The sequence below is a fragment of the Hylaeus volcanicus genome, chromosome 3, assembly GCF_026283585.1.
Source record: "Hylaeus volcanicus isolate JK05 chromosome 3, UHH_iyHylVolc1.0_haploid, whole genome shotgun sequence".
In the NCBI taxonomy this organism is placed as follows: domain Eukaryota; kingdom Metazoa; phylum Arthropoda; class Insecta; order Hymenoptera; family Colletidae; genus Hylaeus; species Hylaeus volcanicus.
In genome coordinates, this window is record NC_071978.1 from 16413101 (window position 1) to 16437215 (window position 24115).

General features: G+C 31.2%; 3 protein-coding genes across 3 annotated transcripts in view; 1 reads left to right on the forward strand and 2 right to left on the reverse strand.

Moving 5' to 3' along the window:
* The window catches only part of LOC128873595 (uncharacterized), a 5694-nt gene extending 718 nt beyond the window's left edge, over positions 1–4976 (reverse strand). The window contains exons 1-5 of the mRNA XM_054117286.1: positions 4852–4976; positions 3803–4037; positions 2118–2227; positions 1888–2044; positions 530–1676 (exon numbers count right to left, since the gene is read on the reverse strand). Coding sequence (XP_053973261.1) covers positions 530–731 — 202 coding nt within the window. The 5' untranslated portion in view covers positions 732–1676; positions 1888–2044; positions 2118–2227; positions 3803–4037; positions 4852–4976. The remainder of the gene's footprint in view (positions 1–529; positions 1677–1887; positions 2045–2117; positions 2228–3802; positions 4038–4851) is intronic.
* Positions 4977–5727: 751 nt separating this feature from the next.
* Positions 5728–14764, forward strand: LOC128873596 (uncharacterized). Its single transcript, XM_054117287.1, has 7 exons — positions 5728–5812; positions 6228–6465; positions 7339–7648; positions 9134–9367; positions 10472–10785; positions 12594–12788; positions 12884–14764. The coding sequence occupies exons 1-7, from the start codon at positions 5759–5761 to the stop codon at positions 13027–13029; spliced, it is 1491 nt and encodes a 496-aa protein (XP_053973262.1). The 5' UTR covers positions 5728–5758; the 3' UTR covers positions 13030–14764.
* On the reverse strand, positions 9643–20835 carry LOC128874456 (leucine-rich repeat protein soc-2 homolog). Its single transcript, XM_054119258.1, has 6 exons — positions 20698–20835; positions 18929–20283; positions 16070–16242; positions 15237–15310; positions 14772–14954; positions 9643–10661 (listed from the first exon to the last, which is right to left on the reverse strand). Exons 2-5 carry the CDS (start codon positions 20279–20281, stop codon positions 14773–14775), a joined length of 1782 nt encoding a protein of 593 aa, XP_053975233.1. The 5' UTR covers positions 20282–20283; positions 20698–20835; the 3' UTR covers positions 9643–10661; position 14772.
* Between the last annotated feature and the right edge of the window lie 3280 nt (positions 20836–24115).

The following is a 24115-nucleotide window of genomic DNA, read 5'->3' on the forward strand; positions in this document are numbered from 1 at the left end:
AGAGAGAGAGAGAGAGAGAGAGAGAGAGAGAGAGAGAGAGAGAGAGAATGTGAGGACGAGTGTTAGAATGTAAGGAGAAGCGAACGAGGCAAGTGCGAAATAAAGAAAAGTAATAAAGTCGTAAAAGAGTTTAAAAATTAGTACCCGGATATTTCCTACAATTGGCAAACGGGCGTGACCATATACAGGGTGACCACGCTAAAGTGTGACAGACGCATATTTCAATAACTATTGATGATACGAAAAAATTGTTTGTATGTGAATTGGAGGATACAATGGGCTCTATATTGTGGCGTAAATGAAATTTTTTTTATATTATTAATTTAAAAGATACGATGGTGAAGTTTCGTTTTTTAACGGGACTATATATTTTCGGAGGGATCATGCGATAGTTCAAGACGAAAGGATAGATTACTTACCAAGAGAAATTCTTACAAAATATTCTAAACAAAATTGGGATTGAATTTATTGAGCTTCTGAATAGCCACACTATAAAGGATTTATTTCGTTTAATTGATCGTTTATTTACCAGCTGCTGCTAAACTCTTCGGCAATTCGTAACTCGTGTAATGAAGAGCAGCAATCAGGCGTCGACACTCGAATGGATTCAGACGTGCAGCTAAATATTCCAGTTCGCTCAAGTTAACATCTATGGTACTAAGCACTTTGTATTGGGATAGAAGGACGATAAAACACAGACATGTGGACCATTCTATTAATAATATTTTCATCGCAAATGTTAGAACGATACCATTTCACGATCTCGAAACAAAAGAACTGACTTCTGTTTCTTTAACCTTAACTCTTTTAATTAATAAGCAAGAAGTCGAATGTGAGCTAAAAAAAAATAGTCTACTTGCTGCAATAAGTTTATAAGATAGTTATTTCCTTCGCTTTCAAGATCAATTATATGAGCTGAAAGATATGATAAATAATGTCATTTACGTTAATTTCTCTGAAGTTGCTTTTAATCGCATATTTTTATTTATTTCGTACCGAGTAAAAAGTCTGAAACATATCTAAATATGGGTGGTGCTATAGTTATGCTTCGCAGTTATTGTCGAATTATATTTAATACTTACAATTAGTGTCATAGTGAAATATTAATCCCCACGTTTTTGACACTTGTTAAATAATACAAGATATTGTAAATAGAATATATGTTTATGTCGTTAAAATATCTCAACATTTTATTTCAATTTATATGAAATTAAATATTTAAATATTTTTTAATAAGAATATACGGCACTGAATAATTTCCTGCCTGACAATAAGAGCCAAAAAAACTTATCTATGTTTTATACGGTAAAATTATTTATTGTATGCGACAAGTAAAAGTTGTTCCTCTGTGATTAATTAGTTGTTGATAAACTTCAGTGGTGCGCTCGTTCGTTACAACAATCACACTTTAGTACAAACACGAAGAACGTTTAATAAAAACTTTATGCAATCATTCGTTAATTTACACGTTTCATCTGTACGGCCTTTTCTTTCTTTTCTTCTTGTAGCACTTGTAACAACCCGTCGGCGGTGGTTCTTCGGGTTCTTTGGGTACTACGGCTATGGTGTTTTGTGTACCCATGTCCACCAGTTCGTAAGACGGCTCCCGTTTCCTCTTTGGCCGTGCTTTTCGAACATAATAGCCCGGTTCATCCGTGTCGATTGCTATATATTTACTGATTGAAAAATGATTTTACTGATTAATAATTCTGTACTATTCTAGACATCGTCAAATGATTATCGAACCATGTGAATAAAAATAAGCATACTAAAGCATTCATTCATAAATGTTGAAAATTTATGAAATATATAAAATACATATTAATTTATGCTTTTTATTCATACGGTTTATTAATTTGGGAAAAGAAATGCTGATGTTATAATCACCCCTTTTTCTTTGATTTCGTCTTCTTACTTCTCCCAAATATTCTATTGAATACATTCGCTATCCTGTGTCTTATAAATAAAGTGCAACAACAAGTTAAAAGTATAGTCGAGATCAGAACGATCCCTCCAGTTTTTATCGATACCTTGATGGTATATCCTGCAATTAATCGAAATACACGGACGATTAAAATGGAATTATCATGGAATTAATGAGTATGAGGTTTCATTACCACTGAGTCTGTCAATTGTTTGGTTGGAGCTTTTAGTGCTTGACGTGCTAACGGTAGTATCCTTCCCTTTGCCCGGTTGTGCTGATATCGTTGTGGTTATTGGATCCTCTCTGAGACAGTAAAATGTATAGTAACATTTCTTTTGTACAAGATATAGATATAGTTATAGTTATAGTTAATAACATAATTAATCACTTTATTGACATTTGAGTTAAAAATAAAAGAAATATATATTTTTGTTATATTTTCTATACATATATTCTCTATCTTTAATTTTATGCTGCTGTCAAATGGAGTGAATTGGAATAACGGAATAACTTGCAGCCTTTTGTTGTTTATTCGATTTTTTATTTTTGCTATTTTCTTCGTTGACGTTAGAGAGTAAATATCATCATAATTTATTTTCTGTAACATTAGTAAACAGCAATGAAGAAAATTTGGTTATTTCCAAGCTACTATTGTAAGTTTTTTCTTCTCATTAGAGAAAAAGATTCAGCGAACATACATAGATACCTGCATGTGTATACTAAAATGATTACACATAATTTTTTTGCATATGATATTATGAATTTACATTATGTCCCTAAAAAAAGGATATTTTGATCATTTAATATAGGTTATTACTTTTATGCGAAATATTTGTTTTTGCTCTGTGTTGCATGTGTTGGGTACTTGCAACACCGACAATGAGCTTTTGTACAATTATATAGAATTCTTGCAATATATTAATGTTCCGAGGTTATTTTATCGATGCCTTCTCAAACATGTGTTTCAAATCACCGTTGTTATTCAATTTTTTTTTGGTAAATTTACTTAATAAATTATATCGGGAACGTACAAAATGATCTTAACGAAGGACCTATGCAAATTATTCTAAAGTAACGCTTTAGAAGGCCATTCAAATTCTTTTAAATAATCATATCTTTGCTATACTAAACAAAATAAATGTCTGATGCCTGTTGGTGGGGTAATTCAGAACACCTAATTTTGGTCTCTCCAGAGCAAAATTGTGGATATCAAAATGTGTGAAAAATTGCGTTAAGCAATTCCATTTGACGGTAATAAATTGTTTGTGTCCAAAATTGGATGAAGATAATTTAGACGATATGGAGTTTCATCAAGACGGTGCCACATGTCACAATGCTGGAGTTACTATTGTCTTATTCGAGCAAACATTTAGTGCATCGATAGTTTCAAACAATGCAGTTGTTACTTAGTTTCCAAGATGTGTCTGTGATTTGGCTCTATTAGATTACTTTCTTGTTTTTGTAAGATTATTTGAAATCAATTGTCTACGCCAACAAACCATGACCACTGGATAAATTAAGGATAAATATCGAGCAATGTATTCGTAAAGTTAGAATCGATACACATTAGTGTGCATAAGCACCTTTGATTTAGATTTTGACTTTTTTTCATTAAGAAATTAAGTATTTATTTGAAAACCTATAATTATGCACATCACTTGTATTGAACGAAGTGATTGAAAATTGAGTTTATATATTCCTGTAAATAAAGACGAGGTGGGCATTCAATTGATGTCAAATTGCACACAAAATGGTCATGCATTTAAAATAAAAAAAATTCGGTTTATCTTGATTTGTTGTTGCTTTACTTAATTTTAATATCATATCGTTCTTATCGAAAAACTCTTTATTAAATATCGTGGAATACAGAGAACTTACTCTGAATCTTCGGCAGATTGAACGTCGCGAGCCACTTTCGATGCCTTCGAACTTTTCATGTTCAATTCGGAGAGACACGCAATTAAGTCCTTTCTTCCGATGCGTTCAAGAAGATCGTTTAAAATTGGATACGTGTTTCTCGTAACTGTTCTTAACTGACAGATCCATTTCACCAATCTTCGAAAGCAGCTCTGTTCTTCGGCTAGTTTCTGTATTTGTGCATCTGACAGCGATGCTGCAAAAATTACGTTACAAATCGTTGTATTAAGATAATTTATACAGTTAATTATTTGTTTTTTGGAAAGTTTCTTTTAACGTTTGAGAAACTTTCGACATTTAGCATATTAAAGTTTCGTAATAGTATACAAAAATACATAAGTCGTCTACAGTTCATCGTTTGGATTAAAACAATTTTATAATAACAATTTTTATATTACATATTGAAATATTAATTCAAAAGATACAAATACATACAGATCGTTGATAGTTCATTCTTTAAGTGAAGATAATTTTAATATTGTATATATATTCGAACATCAAATCATGGGATACAAAAATATTGTTACATGTTTATTTATCAGTGAAGATAAAACCTTGAAATAAAATCTTAATTTATTAGAAAAATTACGAAGAAAAAAATTTGTTTAGCATTTCAGAGAACTTTATTGGAAACACAAAACTGTTTCCACTCTCTTTTTACGTTTCGTCGTAAAATAATTCATACGTATGATCAACTTACACTGTGAATCTAAAGAGACAAGTCTTACACACTCTTCCGGTTTTAAGTTCGATGCTAATAGCTGGAGTTCTGGCACATCGACTTCGGCAATAATCTTTGCGAATCAAATAAAATGTATAATAATGCATGATGAAAATTAAAACGTAGTTACATTCATCCGTTGTGTCTTTAAAGTTAATGTTTTCAATAAAAACTCGTTCGTTAACCTCAATTGAAAATGTTTATTTCTCGTCGTAGCGATTGTGCGATTCATTTCAATTATTTTTGCACGAGAAGATACATAGAAAATTGAATCTGAAAGTAAGTGTACCTGCGACAAAGAAGAGGCACAGTAAAGCAGAAGAAAAAACGGTGCATTTTTAGGAATGTTTCTTAAGTTCATCGAGGGCCCCAAACAAATTTCACATTCTAGTTCGTTGCATTGTTTGTTGATTCCATGAATCCATAAATTCTGGAATCGACTTGATACGAATGCAGCTAGTAATACGCTTTTACGTTTGTAAAGTCTTATCGAACTTCTGCAATAAATGTAATTGATTGGTTAAGTCAACAAAAGGATACAGAAAAAGAATAATTGAGGAACTGGGGGTAATGGATTTCTTAAAATAATGAATGAAACTATACCTCAAGCATAAAGTTTTTTTTAACAACGTAACGTATACACAGTTCGACGTAGCTATGTTTTAAAGTTAGTGTTCAACACTTTTAAGTTTATTAACAACATGTAAATAGCATCACAGAGAGGATACGATATGCTAAAATACTTTTATGAAACAGTTATGTCCAACTTCATAGTTGATCGATACTATATAGACTTTACCAAACTTCTGTATTTTATGGGAACTTGTGGCGTGAATATATATTCAGACGTTAAACAACTTATCAGAACAATTCATATATAAAATGATGTTTGAGAGATGATTTTTAAACAGATAGGTCATTTTTTGTTATTGATTCAAGCAATTTATTAATATTCGAATAGAAATGTATCGAAACAGTATGAAAACGTTTTTATATTCAAATATTAATAAATGGCTTGAATCACAAAGGAAAATTCTTCTTTCTTAATTTTTCAAAACATTTATTTTGCAGAATTCTTGATATCAAGGAAATGATAATTTGATAATCGATAGAGTTGCAACGACTGTCAGTTGTAAATCTGTCAAACGAATTACTCTTTTGACAGAGATACAAATTTTACGCACGTTCGTTTTATAATGACATTTGTACGCACGCTTTACATTTTGATTGTCGTTTTTGCAGAAAACAAGGTGAGCCCATAAGAGTTATTTTTGACCTTCGATTATATTTAGAAAGATTAATATTATACTAGACGTAACGCATTGATAATCTACTGATAAAGCAATGCGAAGATAATCAAGTGATTTTTCTAATGCACAATGTCACATTCCACGTGGTTTAACGCGTTGAACACTTGAGAAATTTCCACGCGATTCATGCATCGTGAAATATTCAGACCAACAAAAAATAAATCAATTTTTCATAAATATCAGAAACAAGAATATTCATTCTCAAACACAAAATATCTAACCATGCAAGAAATATTTCATTACTCGTTAATTTCGCAAGCAAGAATACCCACACTGAAATTCTCACAGAAATAAAAATATTTCATTTTGTTCATTAATAACGGTAGTAGAAAGAAAATAAAACTTTCTGTTCAAGGAAAAATCGCTCGTTCGATGTATCGTTAACCTCAAGGAGACCGAGCTTGTGCATCTGTCCCAGAAATTAAATCCTTTGGAATGTTTGCAGCTCGTAAAAGCTGTGTATGAATTGTCTCCATCGGGAGAAGAACGCGAAGAGAAGAAATATAGAGTGTTAAATGGAGATTTAACTCGTTTGTCGGCTACTCCGAACGAATGTCTCGTTAACCTCGAAGAATGGAACAATGACTTTCCAAGTAAAACAATTAGGAAATAATTAGAAAATAGGACACAGTTACATCATTATTTTAGTCATTCATTAAATGTTTCTGAATGAAATACCTTATCTATGTATATAAAACGATATAAAATATCATTTTTTAAATTAAATTATGTATTTTAGATAATAAAGTCTGACATATCAATGATACATCACAAATGTTTTTGACGTAATATTTCATTCTTTTAGTAATTATTTATTGTAAACGAAAATTATTTAATGTATAAAGTGATATAAGAACCAGTAATTATTGCCATTAAATATTTATTTATTTAATTATATATCATGTATAACAATATATTTTATATAAACACATAGTAAATAAAGTAGTATATAAATCAATATATATTGATATATATAATTGAATAATATAACATATTGATACATATATATACATACATACATATATCAACATTATATTTATAATATTATAATATTTGCAGCACAACTTTTTTAACAAGTGTTTCATGACCATCTTACCATATTTTTATATACACATTTCCTTGTACCATAGTTCAGTGTTTAGTTTTTTCGCAATATGTTTTTTTCAATTTATAGTACGATAGAGGGTTTGGAACTTAAAAAAGTGTCGTTACTAAAACGTAGATTCTCTTTTCAAAATTTTCTCTAATTTTCATAATTTCAAAAAAGTTTATATGACAATGGTTACTCCACTACTTGAGATATTCCTCCCATGTGAAGTAAAATACACTTTAATTGAAAGAATTGTACCTAACACAAAAACGGGGTGTCTTAAATGTGTAAACGTTTTTCTTGTGAATGAAATGAAAGCAGGTTTGGACGAATAGTTATGGAGCAGTAAAAATGTAAAATCCATATTTCGTCATAGAAGGTCCAAAATTCGGAGGACGTTCAGCAATGGAGATGACGCTGAGATGGTTAGGACGACCTGACCTGGCAAAGTATGTGAGAGAAAATCGCAGATCGATTAAATTCCTCGATAGGGAGGATTACGATATAGCCGATACGTTAGAATTTCCAGGACACAAAGTGTCAAGGAGGCATAGCCCTGGGAATAGCAAGCATTCATCGGCAAAAGGAAAGAAGGAAAAGAAGAAAAGAGGGCATCAAAGACACACTTCCGCGACGTCGCATAAAGAGATTCATAGAGCAATGGTTGCAGCAACGGGACACAGCGCGTAAGAATTTCCAGAAACATATTAAATAACTTTTTCGAGAACATTTTTTTTCTGATAAGCAAACTGAAAGTACTAAAGTAGACGGTGAATATATTTGAAAATAATCGTTCCAACATGTTCTGAATGTACACGGTCTGCCCAAAAAGTTTCTGAACTTTCATCAAAACTCACTCTGTATAGTAATAATTATACATTTAAATATATATTAGTCGAAATACATTTCATCTGAAGAAATACAATTTTTACTACGGTCTTCAAACTCCAAAAATTCAAATTAAATACCGAAAAACAAAACAAATACGAAACACCATATTTCATTACATAATACAATGGTTTTCAAGAAGTTCGAATCATTATCAGTTACAGAAATGATCTTTTGAGTACAGAACTCACGTCAGACTCGATTTTGATTGTCGTTTAAAGAATGGAGAATAAATCGCGCACAGACTTTTCACAACTTCAAACTATCGGTCAAAATTTGATACATTTGTGATTTACTAATTCCAGTGATATCTTTGACAAATCTCACAGACATACAATGGTCCTGTTCGAACAGATTACGAATCTTTTCAAAGATTTCGTCCGTTCGACTGTACGAAGGCTTCCCGCTGCTCTCGTCATTAACTAGCGATATTCTGTCGTCTCTAAACTTCATGACCCACTCGTAAACTAATGTATACGATATTCCTTTGTCCCCATAAGCCTCTTGTAACGTTATTAATGTTTCTATAAACATTTTTGTCCAGTTTCGCATAAAATTTGATATTTGCTCTTTGTTCCATCGTGACTTCTCGACGAGTGTTACAAAGGTTGGGTCGGTTTTATATTTGTGGTAAAACAATTGATGGACGAAACTGAATTCCACATACAGAATTTGATAATAAAACTTCATCGAAGATGGCGCAACCTCATTTAATTGGTTGACGCTACTGATACCATCAGTACGAAGAAAGTTTGCTATTTTATTCTAAGTCGATACGATTGCATTTTGTATAAAAATCAGAAGGAATTTATCGAGCCGCGTAAGCCGCATAATACGTTCTTCCTTTGGATGCTTACAATTAGTCTATCTTGTACTTTGACTGTGGTGTTAAAAACATTACTCTTATCGTAGATTAGATTTTGTATCTAATCTACGATATTCCCTTGTTACAAACATTTTAGAATTATTTATAGCTGCTATGAACGATGCATCAAAGCATTTTAACACTTGTAATTCCATATTAAATACACACTTATTATATTCTTTTATTTCTAACAATTGTAAGCATGAGTCTAAGAAAAAATTTAATTCATCTTCTTATATTCAATTAAAAAAAATTGAATTATGCGTGTAGCGTATACATACGATTGCTTTTAAATAAATCATAGTGAAATGTATTTATTTTCCTAATATCACAGAGTTTAATATCGTAAATACTAACAATTTTACATGTACCTAATTATTACTTAAAGTAGAATGCTTTAAAAGAAAAAGACATACTAAAATATTAAACAGGGATATAGTAACACTGGGCCAATTTTAAAACATTTCAGTCATAAGGTTCGCGAACTGAAAAAGAAAGAAAATAAATCGCAGTCGAAGAAGGGTTACCTTGAAGAGCACCGATCAATTTATGGGTCAATCGTGGTTGTTCTATTTTTCATTGTTCTTTGTCTCGTGGCAGCCTACTTCCTTCATAGACGAAATCTTTCCAAGACCCGTGGTACGCGATTCAAGTAATTATCATAGACAAACTAAACGTAATTTACAAACATGAGAGTTTCAAAGTATTTTAAATGTATTTAGTTTTTAATAGGTTAAGAAACAAAATTGATAATTTCGTTATGTAGTTATAACGTTAGTTTTTTCATGGTTGGTGTATTTCTCTACAATAGACGATTTAAATTAATTTCCAACAAAGTTTAGTCACTTTGTGTTTCTTTTAGCTGTACATATTATAAAAAGAGACCTGAAATTGACAGTGGATATAAATGATAAAAATTGCTTACAATTAAAATTAAAATCCAATTTATAAAATTTTACGTACAATTTTTGTATCTTATCGTATAGGTTTAATTATATATTGAAAAGTGAATATTTTTATAAGTACAAATAATATTAAAAAGCCCTTATGAATATATATAAAGTGAGTAACTAAATATTAAGCTCCTTTTGCTGTTGAGGCTGATAGTGGTTTTTATTATTATTTTACGCTCTCGAGCTACTGTGTCGATATTCTCATAATCAAAATATTCTGGACACAGTTGTTTAAGTAAATAAAAGTCATCATAAGCAAATAGAGCTTAGTGTTTAATCACGCATTCTGAAATCATTTCAATAAGCTATTCCATATAGTGGTGTAAATATTTGTTGGCTTGTTTCACTATGGATGTTAAATCGATATAAAAAAAAAGACATAACAAAATTAGTTACACATAAGTATGCTACATACTTGAAAAAAATATTCATAAATAAATATTCATTCTCCTAAGACATGTGTTACGATTGCGAAAAAGTGATTTTCATTATTATTATTTTACACTCACAAGATTGTGCGTTGATATTATTAAAAATAAATTAATTAGTATGCAGTTAAGAAATTACGTGTTATTAATTCATATAAGGGATGCATTCCCTTAGAACTAATTTCAAGAAAATTCCAACGTATAAACGATTTAAAAAAAGTAATTATTACATTAGTGGTATTCACCTATAATTAGCTTTGATACTTAATTGCAAATGATTATAGTGAATTCGATCATTGCGTTCATGTTTGAATATAATTCGGTTTCCGTCAATTCTAAAATGACTTACTTCCGATTTGTATCTTCTATATTCAGGTACAGTTGGTTTCCAGATAAAGAGGACAAGGACACTCTTACCGATCACATCGAATGGAACGATGAACCTTTCTGCTCCTGTTCGGATGTCGAGGTTGGATGTACGGGAAAATGTGCCACGTGTAGTAGAAATTATCAAATTCTTTCTGATGTTCCCAATAAACACGTGAATTCGGTTTGCGTGCAAAAACTGAAAGACAGGAAACGAAAGAAGAGACAACGGTTCAGTTTTCTTCAAAAATGTTCTCAGGACAAAAAACGGGAGAAGGACCAGGAAAATCGGGATAGGAAGTGCGTAAAAAGGAAGAATACTGGTACGATAGGATATAGAAACTAGCAAGATGCATCACGAAAGCCTTTCCACGAATCATCCAATATGTTTATACCATTATTACATTAACACTAGAACTACAGAGGGCGATTCATATCTGTTAAACACTCAACTATACAGGGTGTCCCAAAAGTCGGGGAGGAGCCGGAAATGGGGGGTAGCTGAGACGATTCTGAACAACAATTTCCTTTGCAAAAATGTCGGATGGGGCTTCGTTAAGGAGATATTAAGAGAAAACCCCGACCAATCAGAGCGCGCGTAGACCGTTCGAGCGGCCGCGGTAGCGAAGGCTACGCGCTAGGCGGCAGCGTCAATGTCCTTCGATGCACGTCGAGTCACTTGTTCGCGTACAAGCGCGACCGTCAGCGCGTAGCCATCGCTACCGCGTCCGCTCCAACGGTCTACGCGCGCTCTGATTGGTCGGGGTTTTCTCTTAATATGTATATAATTCGATAAAGGATGAGATACCCTGTATATACAGGGTCATTATAATTTTTCCACGTGATTATCTCGCAAAATATTCATCATTCGAAAAAAATGTTTAAACGAAACATGCTCTATCTGAAGGGGGACATTCAATGGTGTACACTGTTTTTTTCTAGGTGGAGGCGCCTCCGAGATTTGAAGGTCACCTTGGTTTTTTTAAATGGAAATGTAGTTTTTCTTCACGCTAGACACATAACTTATCTCAAGACGAATTCCTTGACCTATATTATATTGACCTTGAAATGTCATTCAAGGACATTTCCATGGCTTAAAGTTTTCTTCTTCTGGTGGCCAGTGGAATGTCTTCTAAAAGGATTTGCAACTCACTACGAAGAAAATTATTGTATTGTTCTCCAGTTAGTGTATCATAAAAAAATATGAATCCACTAAATAGCCACCAATAATGTCACACCAAACATTTAGAGACCATTGACGCTGATGTTCAATTGCTCGATGGCAGTGAGGGTTTTTATCACACCAATAGTGGAAATTGTGACGATTCATTTCTCCCGTGTTTTTGAAAGTTGCTTCGTCCGAACATAGCACATAGGAGAAAAATAAAGGATCACACATTATCCTACGCTGAGACCATTGACAAAATCTCAATCTGGCATCATAATTGGCGTCACGTAATGCTTGATGTAAAGAAATGTGATACGGGTGAAAATAATGTCGTCGAAGGATTCTTGACACCGTAGATCATGATACGCTGGACGTGCAGTGAAGAAGAAAACTTTAAGCCATGGAAATGCCTTTGAATGACATTTCAAGGTCAACATAATATAGGCCAAGGAATTCGTCTTGAGATAAGCTATGTGTCTAGCGTGAAAAAACTACGTGTCCATTTAAAAAAAACAAAAGTGACCTTCAAATCTCGGAGGCGCCTCCACCGAGAAAAAGACAATGTACACCATTGAATGTCCCCCTTTAGATAGAGCATGTTTCGTTTAAATATTTTTTTCAAATGATGAATATTTTGCGAGATAATCGCGTGGAAAGATTATAATGAGCCACCCTGTATCTTTAAAATTACAGGGAAATTGAAAATTGTAGCAAAAGCATCGTTAGTAATTGAATACTTTTGAAAATAAGCTCGACAAACACCAGTCAAATTTACTGGGTTGATAGTCAGTAGACATAACAAACACAATGTGTTGCAACGTAACACCACACAACACAACATAAAACTACATAAGACGACGGAATACAAAATAAAATAACGTAACAAAACGAAAAAGGATATTATACAACATATAAGATTATGTTGTCTAGTGTTAATTTGTTGCTCTTGTCAGTATCGTGACTAATCTGCTGCAAAAGCGTCATTGAAACGACGTAATGCATCTTGTGCGTACTTTATCGATAATACATCAGCATCTTTCCACGACTTAAGGAAAACTTTAGAGAAATGCGTTACAAAGAAACGAGAAAAGCATCCAATTATTTCCCAAGGAGACTATCGACAATGTGCATGCTGCAAGTGTAATTTAAGCTCTAAAGGTATACATAGAGACGAATAAATTTAATTTGGAATACTTTAACTCGTTATCGTACATGTGTTTACTTAATAGTAAAAACACTTTTTATTTACTTAGAGAAGATGATTCGCGAAAGAAAAGAGAATGAAAAGAGAGGACTGTATAAATTGAAACCGAAAAGAAAGAAAGAAAAAAGACGAAAAGAAGATTTGCGGAGAGTAGAGAAATATGGAAACGTATGTTACAGGGATACATGTAAATGAATTACTACTTGGAAAGGAAGAGGCATGGAAATATAATAATATCCAATAAGAAATAAAAAATGCAATGTTTTTGTATTAATACAAGGCGTTTAATATAATCTTAGGTAATAAAGTATGCTAAAGATCTTCAAATAATATGTCAATTACACATTGAAATGAACGAATTGTATACGAAATAAATTCATAACTTCGATAAAATCATTGCCTAATATTATATTTTATTAAGATCACTATAGTTTCTCGAAATTTTTGTCCTCTAATCGAATTGATTGTATGTTTTTGTAAAACATTGATACACTTGAAAGCTGTCATTTTATAATCTTTGTCGAAATTATTGTTAATATAATATTAATGTGTAAATTGATACAAGGATTTTTCACCTCGTAGTACATTTATTTTTCAGTATTATAGTACCTATAGCTAATATCTTTTGTCGGCAGATGAAATATCACAAATTGTAACATTTATATAATATATAATCTTGTAACATATATATAATATATAATATTACATATAGTTTCCATTGATTCTTCTATTTTTATTTTACAAGATATACTTTATCTGTTCCTATTTTATCTTATCGTTCGTACACAGAAACGTTTTCTATTATAGAAAACCAGTCATAGCGAACGTTGTTTATAACATTTTTATAGGACAACTAAGAACACATTTCATTAATGGTAACGGATAATCGAGGAAGTTGTTAAGGTGACGTTGTAATGATAGTTGTAATTATGGCAATGAAAATATGAGTATCGGACTATGATGTTGCACTTATTGTAATACTCCCTATGTTGGTGGATACTACTATTAAATCCGTATTTCTTATCACAGTAGAAATCATATGTTGTGTATTTATATATTGATCAAATTAAATAGAAAATATGATATCTAAAACATGAATTAAATATCATATTCTGAAGAATAAACTACGAACATCAAAAAATAAAAAGATCATAAGATTTTAAGATTATAAGATTTTTAGTTCGAATACCGTGAACATATTCAAAAATATTGGTTACTTTATTTAGATTACCAATTTTTTAATTTTTATGAGTAATATGTTGCATTCATCATCGGAATCCATTTGATGAAAATCATTTTGTAATTTATATTAAGTGTAAAATTGTATATATTGCATTGTCATTTACTTTGAAATTCAAATCGAGTAAGATTATACCTTGGATAGGTATTTGATGTTTAGAAAGTTGTTCATTCTATATAAAGAAGACCCTCGATAACAATATTTCTTTATTAAATACACAATATTGCTTTGGTATTAGAAACATATTTGGTACTCAACCTTTTTTTTTTGAATCTTTAAAAGTTTCGAATTCTCAATTACTTCAAACATAGTATTTTATTCGTTTATGTTAGATCATATAAAATCGAATACTTTTTCGAGTATTTTGGATTAGGTCGAAATTTCGATATGTTGTAGTCTGTAGACAACTACCAAATAAAAATTACTTCGGTATAAACAACTTTTAAAGACGTAATTCTATAAATCTTATTTACCGATAATACGTCAAAGAACTCGATAATTTAAAACAATTCACACGAAAATAGTCCAATTAAACGATTGTTAACATTGAACGAATAATTTCTAAATTTGACACAACAAGAGAAACACACAATTTTTATGAATTTACACCAGTGTCTTGTCAGTTGACAAGTAGAAATGGTAAATTGGAATGGTAAAACTGATTATTTACTTACTAAATATGATATAGATTATTTACTTTAGGGATCTTCGAACTGTCCTTCTTCGTAGTCCGTCGACCAAACTAGGGTTCCATTTCGCAACATTGGAATAATCCGCGTTAGGATCCGTTTTTCATGATATTCCCCAGGACAGTAGACACGCTGGAAAGGCTTGTAAAACGTGAATGGCGAATAAACACGTTGCTTTGGTTCTCTGCATTCTGAAAACAGAGCATAGCGTTTCAAACGCATGATTTAACTTTTTTTTTATCATTCTTCTGACGTAATACGGACTTTTATCCACGCCGATAATGATACAGCATGAGTTTCTAATGACTTTCTTCCTCTTTTTTTATAATATATTGTTTCTACTAAACCATACAATATAATCTTTCAATGACTGGTATATTTACTACATGCTTATATAGATAAATGAAATATCGTCAACAGTTAAAATTTTATTGCGTTTAAAGTGTTAACTGCCAGCTTTAGTTGAATCTTACCATGAGGATCAAATTCATCAGCTGAATCTTCTGAGGTATCCCAACGCTCATCCGTTATTTCTATTCTGTCTGGTCTAAAACGAAAGTAACATTGTCCCTGTTGATTTTTATATGACTAATTATGACTATAAATTTCGTTACACTGAGGACATTAAGGCAACTTCGTTGTGGAAAAAAATATAAAGAATTTTTCATTTATAAAGAATGCAATAGTTTGTAATTTCTAAAAATAATACTGAATAGTCCTCATTGAAAAAGTCGTAATAATGGTAAAAGCATTTTTAAATATTACGGGTAAATATAAATGCTTCAAACGGTAGTAGCATTATAACAAGAATTCAAAAAGTTAGCAACTTCTTAGATAATATTGAAGTTAAATTCAGCTAACTGAATCTAAATAAAGAGTTCAAATTAAAAGTCACATTTTATAACTTACAATCCAAAAGACCAACGAAATGAGAAGTTTCACCATCGCAAGGCTCTATTACATCGTATAAAGAAAAACTATAGGCAAATCTATATAAAATATTGAATACTATGATAAACAACAATATTGTTACTTTCCTGAAACATTTCAATTTATTAAGCAAGATTTAACGATAACGATAAGTTAACTCGCTAATAACCGTTAGTAGTTGATGCAACTCTGAATTTACATTAAAAAAAAATATACATAACTTAACAAATCAATTTAAACAAACTCGTTCGAATAAAATTTACACGTTTTTTAAAGAATAATTCGCTAAATGGTTGCAACCTAAAAATAATTCGGATCGGTACGACTACAATGCTTGGAATAAATACTACCGCAAAGGGTTAAATGGTCATCTTACAGTTCGCATAAGTATGTTTCCTTCAGTGAGCTGTTCGTAGTAGAACTCGATAGCGATGAAAGTTCCCTCTCGTCGTCGGCTGTTTGTATTTTAATTCCACTAGGCAGTTTGAGATCGTGCCAGTGTTCCCTCAAAAGATCTCTCATACTTTCATAAGGAATACTCCTATTGAACTATTGATATTATTTATTAATACAGAAAATCAGTTGTATCGTTCCAAAAATAAGCGAGGTCAACCGTTGAATTACAGTGAGTAACTTAAACACTTGGACACTTCGCAATTATTACTTTGTCGATTTGTATATTTCTCAATAACGAAGGATCAAGTAATTAATATACGTATCAGATTAAAACATTCAATCTAACCAACCTCTCGAGTTGGCAACTATTTCGTGGATATGCGTAACTAAACTGTATATAATTCGACACGATGCATGGAGCGCCAATAATTCTATTTATTAATTATTTTTGTAGAATGATATACTTTGAAACACTATAAAATGTGTAATGCAAAAAAACATTGCTTACACTATACGAGGTTGTTTCTTTCTTTTTGTGGCTGTACTTCCGGAAGGCACCGGTCAACCGGAGTAATATCCCTTTTTGTTTATAATATAAACAACATTGATACCGGCTTTTACGTCAGTCATGCGAAAACGTTCCAAAATTCGTCTCGCGAACTCGTCTAACTAAAATAAAGTAAAATGTATTTCTTTTCTTTCCTACTTAGAGTCCAGGTCACGTGACTCGCGGTTTTTCTGATATACGTTGTCAAATACAGAAGTGCCAATAACTGTATCATTTAAAATTGATTGTATGTATTTGATGTGCGAATTAGAAGGACAATTATAACATCAAAGGTAATGCTGAAACGATTAAAAAGAAATAGAGTAATATTGGAACAGAAATTAAGGGGTTAGTCGCAGTCCTTTGTGATTTTTTTTTAGTTATTAAATAATAATTTGCATAAGTAACAATTAAGTATATTATAAAGCATGTTTTAAAGAACTAAAAAACATTTTTTGTTTTAAGAAACGTTTAATTTATATCGTCATAACAGCCGATGACGTAGACGATGATTTAAAAACATAGGTTTGCGGTGAGCAAGATTTCTCTACACTGGTTTACCTGAGAACAAAAACAAAGGTAGATTTCGAAAACAGATTAGTCTAGCGGGTCCCTGAAAGAAGGATTTTGGAAAAAATTAATTTAAAACAAGATTGCGTACATTTGAAGTTGATTTTCAATTTTTTCACTAAAATTAGGCGATTCAATACAGGATAAAAAAAAAAGTATACAAGAAAGTAAAAAATCTTTCGATCAGAGACCCGTTAGTCTAATGTATTTTCCAAATCTACCTTTAGTTTTGTTTTCAGGTGCACCAGTTTGAAGAAATCTTGCTCACCGCAAACCAAGTGACCACTCACGCCATCGCCTGTTATGACGAAATGAATTAACCTTTTTTTAAAACAAAAATTCTTTTATAGTTCTTTAAGACATACTTTGTAATATACTTACATTTCATTCAGAAAAAGTATTATTTAATACCTTAAAAAAAACACACAAGAAAACTGTCCGTTTCCATTTTCCTGACTGCGACTAACCCCTTAAAACAGTTAACTGGTTAATAAACAGAATTATTATACACCTATATAAAGTTTATAGCATATACTTTATACAGTAATTCGACGCTAGTTGTGGAGTGGTAAGAATTTTTCTTTACATATTTTAAAGACACAATAATTCTGTTTAAAGATTGGCGTTATATAGATGTATAATAATTCTGTTTATTAACCAGTTAACTGTTTTAATTTCTGTTCCAATATCACTATATTTCTTATTAATCGTTTCAGCATTACCTTTGATGTTATAATTGTCCTTCTAATTCGCACATCAAATACATACAATCAATTTTAAATGATACAGTTATTGGCACTTCTGTATTTGACAACGTATATCAGAAAAACCGCGAGTCACGTGACCTGGACTCTAAGTAGGAAAGAAAAGAAATACATTTTACTTTATTTTAGTTAGACGAGTTCGCGAGACGAATTTTGGAACGTTTTCGCATGACTGACGTAAAAGTCGGTATCAATTCCTATGGACGTCAATCAGGATATAAGTAGTTTTGAAGGACATGAGCCAGAATCTCTAGATGTACCAAATCGTGAAGCGATTGGTAGTTTAATGTTTTTGTCGAACTTAACAAGATCAGATCTTTTTTATGTAGTAGGAATAGTCAGTCAATATGCAAACGATTCAAAACAAGTACATCGAAAATAAAGCGAATATTTAGGTACATCAAAGGAACTCTGAATCATGGATTGGTGTTTAAGTCCGAAAATGATTGAAAGTTCATAAATGTGTATAGTGATTCGGCTATGTAGGTGATCTATCAGTAAGGAGATCCACAACTAGTTATTTGATTAAATTAGAAGATAGCCACATTATCCACAACAGAAGCGGAGTATGTTGCGTCATGTGAGGCGGTAAAAGAGATTGTATGGTTGAATCATTTATTGAGTGAAATATCGAGTGAAGTTGATTGTAAACGAATTTTGTACGGTAATAACCCCTGCGCTATAAAGATTGATACGAAATCCAGAATTTTACAGGATAACGAAACATATTGATGTTAAATTTCATTTTATTAGAGAATGTTTTTAAAAGAAACTGTTTAGTTTAAAATATGTAGAAACGGAAGGTCAATAATCGGTCGGTCGGGTAAGAATATCCGATTAAAAAGCTAACATAATCAATATTAAAGATACTCACTGTATGCAAAGGATTCGACAGAATGACTTTCACAAATTTTTGCTCGCTTTTAACTGTGAGACTGCAATTTATTTACGTGCTTACCAATAAATCGTCAGTCGGAAAATAGTTTTGTTCGAGGTCCACTCCTATCAAGTTTGGCAGCTTCATTATCTCTTCCGGCATCGTTTCGAATTTATTGTCATATAGATCAAAATATTGTAAGTTGGCCAAAGCTACGATACTATCAGGCAACTTGTGCAAATTATTATGAGATGCTTTTAACTCTTTCAACGATATTAGTTCACCGATGTTCTCAGGCAGAATTGCCAAATTGTTGCTATCTATGATTAAACTGCTCAAATTCCTTAATGAACAAATTTCTTCTGCTAACCAGTTGATATCATTGAAACTCAAGTCAATTCTAGACAAATTAGTAAAATTGCTGATAATTTTCGGTATCGCAGTTATTCCTGTTCTGCTCACGTCGAGTACTTTCAGATAAGATGGTTCTTTAAATGATTCGATTGGCATATACCAGAAACTATTGCTGGAGAAGGTTTTTGCATTTCCGATTATCAGTTCTTCGAGACTCGTCAATCGCGCGATTATCTTATCTACAATCGTCTCAGATAGATCGCACTGCTTCATGGATAACTTCTTAATGCACGATGTGGATGGTTCTTCTGGTAGATCGTATTTATGAAATGTTGTTTCATTAAACGACACTATTTCGAGATTTGCAAATTTCGGACTTAGTATCCATGTCGGGAACGATGGACAAATGTTCTTTTCGGCGTAGAAAGCGTTTAAATTAACACTATTTGGTGGAGTGTTTAACTTTGACTGCCCGTTTTGCGAGAAATTAAAGATTTGCAAACTGTGCATTCCAGTTGTAACACAATTTGGAATTTCGTTAAATCTATTGCCCATGAGATACAAGTTTTTTAAATGATTTAACTTCGCGCAAGAAATTGGTAAGTTCGTTAACTCGTTAAAACTCAGATCCAGATCTTCCAAATTTGATAAAGTCTCTAAATTATTTGTAACATCTTTTATACGATTGTGGCTAGCTTTCAATGTTTTTAAACTAGTTAATTCACAGATGATATCTGGAATACTAGTCAACTGATTGTAATCAAGATTTAAATACACCAATTTCTTTAATAGATGTAAGGAGTTTGGTAAATTGCTTAATCTATTTTCAGATAAATTAAGTTGAACTAAATCCAACGAACATTCGGTCACATTGATGCTTAAGCTAGAAAATTGATTGTTTAATAGGAGTTGGTTCTCTATGATTTGTTTCTGTTCTTTGTCACAGATACCTTTGTTGATATCTTCCGTCAGTATCACATTTGAATCACCATTGGGTATAACATTGCCACAGGAATCCTTCAATTCCAACCATAATGTCTTGCCATGGGCCAAATTTTCTGGATTGCATTCTTGAAACATATCTGATCAAAAATATAAAACAAAACTCTTATTATCGAACTGTAACCATATCTAAATGAATAATGCTAGTACATTTTATTTTAATGAAAACTATTACAGTATATGGAAAATACATGCTATGTAAAATATTTGAAATATAAATAAATAGAAATAGAAAAGACAGTTATTTTTAATGTTAAATATATAACCGTATATCTATGCTACAATTGAAACCATTAATAAGTTTAGTACGATCCTTTATGATAGGCTATTAAGTTTTTATTTGATAATAAATTTAAAAATTAACTTTAGTAATCAAAGATTTTCTCATTACATCTCGAATAAATTAAAGAAAATTGATTTTAAATTTATTGGTAACAAACACAATGTACATATACAAATATTTTCATTCGTTCACTTTATGCATAAATACGAACCTTCAAATCGTTGTTAATTTCGCGAAGAATATCACAACTATTTACAATAGATAGTTTTAAACCAAGAAATAAGGCAAAAAAGGAAAACTTGAAGGTTAGGAATTCCAGAAGATTCACAACATAAACATTCATAGAGCGCTCGAGTGGAGACTACTTGAGTCTATTGAAGACTATTGAGTTTGTTCCATCAGAAGATAAAGTAGATTTTATTAAAACGCGACTGCAGCAGAGTCCTTTAGAGTCCATCTTGATTGTTTCATAAAAAAGATGAGAGTATCAATTTAAAATTTTTAGACGTACAATCAGAGTTAAGATTAGAGTTGCTAACACCATGCTGTAATTTCCAATTTAGATGCTTATTCTTGACTAATATTATAAATTAAAAATACATACAACTAATTGTCCGGTAATTTATCAGCTGTAAGTTGTTAAATAAGAAAGAATATATATTTTAATGGTAAAATCGAATCACTAATGGTTATGAATAAATGTGTTTAAAGTTACGAACATCATAGGTTCTGACATGAGTATTACAAATAATTTTCATACCATAAATAAAATTGATAGGAAAATATTCATCTTTCACAATTAAAGAAAAAAAATAGGTTTTGTTTAGCCAATAGTACCAGAAATCAAAATTATAACATACATCTATAGTGTCTTCCTCTATGACTTCTTATAAAAGAAGTAAAAAATAACAGATTGATAACTTTTCTATTTCATTCAGATTAATAAAATCTTCATTTTTTATGATGACTATATCATCTATCAATTTTATTATAATAATTTCTTACATCAAATATAGACAGTGGAAAATTTATGATGGAATGATTTAATTTGAATTTGAATTTTAATATATCGAAATTGTTAACTTATCGTAGCTAGGTATATTTACGGTAATAATCTGTGAATACTGAACTTTGAGTCTAGCCTGAATCGATAACGTCGTAGTAACGCGGTTCTAATTTCTTCTATACCTACCGCTAGTAGCATTGTAACCATATTCCACTTTGAATTCATAAAATTATATTTGAAGCTGACATGGTAAAATGATTCTGACGTAGTGATTTCCAAACTGCGGGCACTACTTATAAGGAGGCATTTTAAAATTCAAGAGGGATGTGAAATGGTATCGTAAAAATGGATAATTTTAATTTTAATTATTAAGACATAGAAATGTTTGTTTTCTTGGAAATATGAAAATAAATTTTTAACAGCAGAATGGTGCATATGATCGTGCTTTTTTTTAATCAGAAATATTAAAAATTTCATATTTAATACAGATGTAATATTGTTGTTACAGAAACATATGATCATTCGTGTTCGTCAATAGACACCATTTTCATACACAAATTGAACCTAAAGAAGAATTCGTTTTACTGTGTAAATACTACTGTATTATACGAACATTACTTTCAATATTTTTTTATATTATTGCATATTGTATAAAAATTCGCAGTTTACTTATTTTGTCGAGCAATTGAATTTAGTGCATCACATGAATGAGAAAAATAGTTTCTCTTTAACAATGAAACATTTTTAGAGACAGAATAGACATATTTTTAAAGTATTGCTTGTAGAAAACTTTATTTTTCGAAAAGATGAACTTACCTTACATGACTTTCAAAATGAATGACTTAATTACTGGGACCGATGTGTCCCACCGGCTTCGAATATATGTTTTTCAATGGTTGATCGCATATTTCTTGTCTACCATTTGTATATTATATTTATTTGGAACTCAAATAAATTAATTAAATTTCTTTTGTTTTTCGATTTACGAGGTTTATGATACAAAAAGTCATGATCTCTGACCGGTCTTTTTATTCAAATCAGGAGATAGGTGAATAATTTAGTCAGAAGCCAAATGATTCCAATTATTTAACACGAAGTATTTACAGTGGGTGTAGAAAGTATTCGTACACCAATCAATTTCCTAAAAAACTGTGTAAAATTGTGATTTATTAACTTATTTTTTATAAAGAATGACATTTTACATATTCTCGAAAATTTCTAGAATAGATAGATTACAAAAAAAATAGCTATTTATGTAAGTTGCGAAATTAACAAGAAAAAAACAATTAATCGATAGAAATGTTGAAGCAATAAGTATTCGTACAACTGTTTAATTTTTAAAACTTCATTAAAAAAAAAGAAATTTACATTAATTTACAAGTACATAATACTTCCTGTGAGGGATTTCCTTTTGATTTTATGATTATTGTAACTCTTGTAAACATTGAATTAACTAAATTATTATGTAGTTATTCGAAGTGGGATCTTCTTCAATTCCTCTATTAGAGCCATTTTTAAAAGTACTTTACTGGAAATTTGATGTTTTCTAATTCGTACATTCGTACACGTATTCGGAGCAATAAACTAATGTGTTTACGTTACAAACTCTACTGTAAATGGTTCGTCATAAGAATCGTACAAATACTTATTCTTCTATACTTTTACCTACTTTTCGCATTTTTTTGTTAATTTCACAAATTATATTAACTAGTAAATGTTGTTTGGACTATATCGATTTTAGAGACTTCTGAGAATATGTAAAATATCATTGATTATAAAGAAAGCAGTTAAGAAACTACAATTTCACAGAAAAGTTTTTTGGGAAATTGATCGGTGTACGAATACATTCTACACCCACTGTATATAATTTCAATGTTTCGAAACAAAAGGTTCGGAAATAAGAAGACGTGTTTTTACGCAAAACAGGGCTTACAGAGGCCAGCTCATTTTATTCAGGAGGTTTATATTCATGTATCGTACACAAATATATATACGGTATGTGTGTACTTAAAGCGCTGTATACAATCGTCGTTAAAATTGTCCACATTCTCACTACGATTCCTTGTATCGTTACGCTCAGTTTATATTCGCACGGTAGCGCAAAATATCGATTCAGTCTCTTTTTGTAGTGTTTCCAAATTTTGTCGAATAACCTTCGATCCGACTTAAACAGAGACGTTTACAATACAGCGTTCGCAAGAAACTGTAAAAATGTTCACAAGAATACACACGATAGAAAATTGCACCCTGTTATTATCGAAAATTAAGTACCTTAGAAACATTAGCAAATGAGACTGATTCGTTCGAAAATCTATTATACTTTCATATCGTTCGTATTGTAACTTTCGTGTACTTTATGTGTTTCGAAATGTTAAGTGAAAAAGTGGTTACTCGATCGAGGGTCAATTTTTCATCTTAAAATCCATCCTTTCATTTTCGATAAAATATCCTTTGAGCAAGTGTGCGCGTTATCCTCTTGCGCAGTTTCATAAATATGCGTAATCAAACTGTATACATAAATTCGACGTGGTTCATGGAACATCAAGAATTCTCTTTGTAAATATTGCATTGATTTATAAATAACTTCCATTAACAAATAATCATGCTTTCGGGGAACTGGATG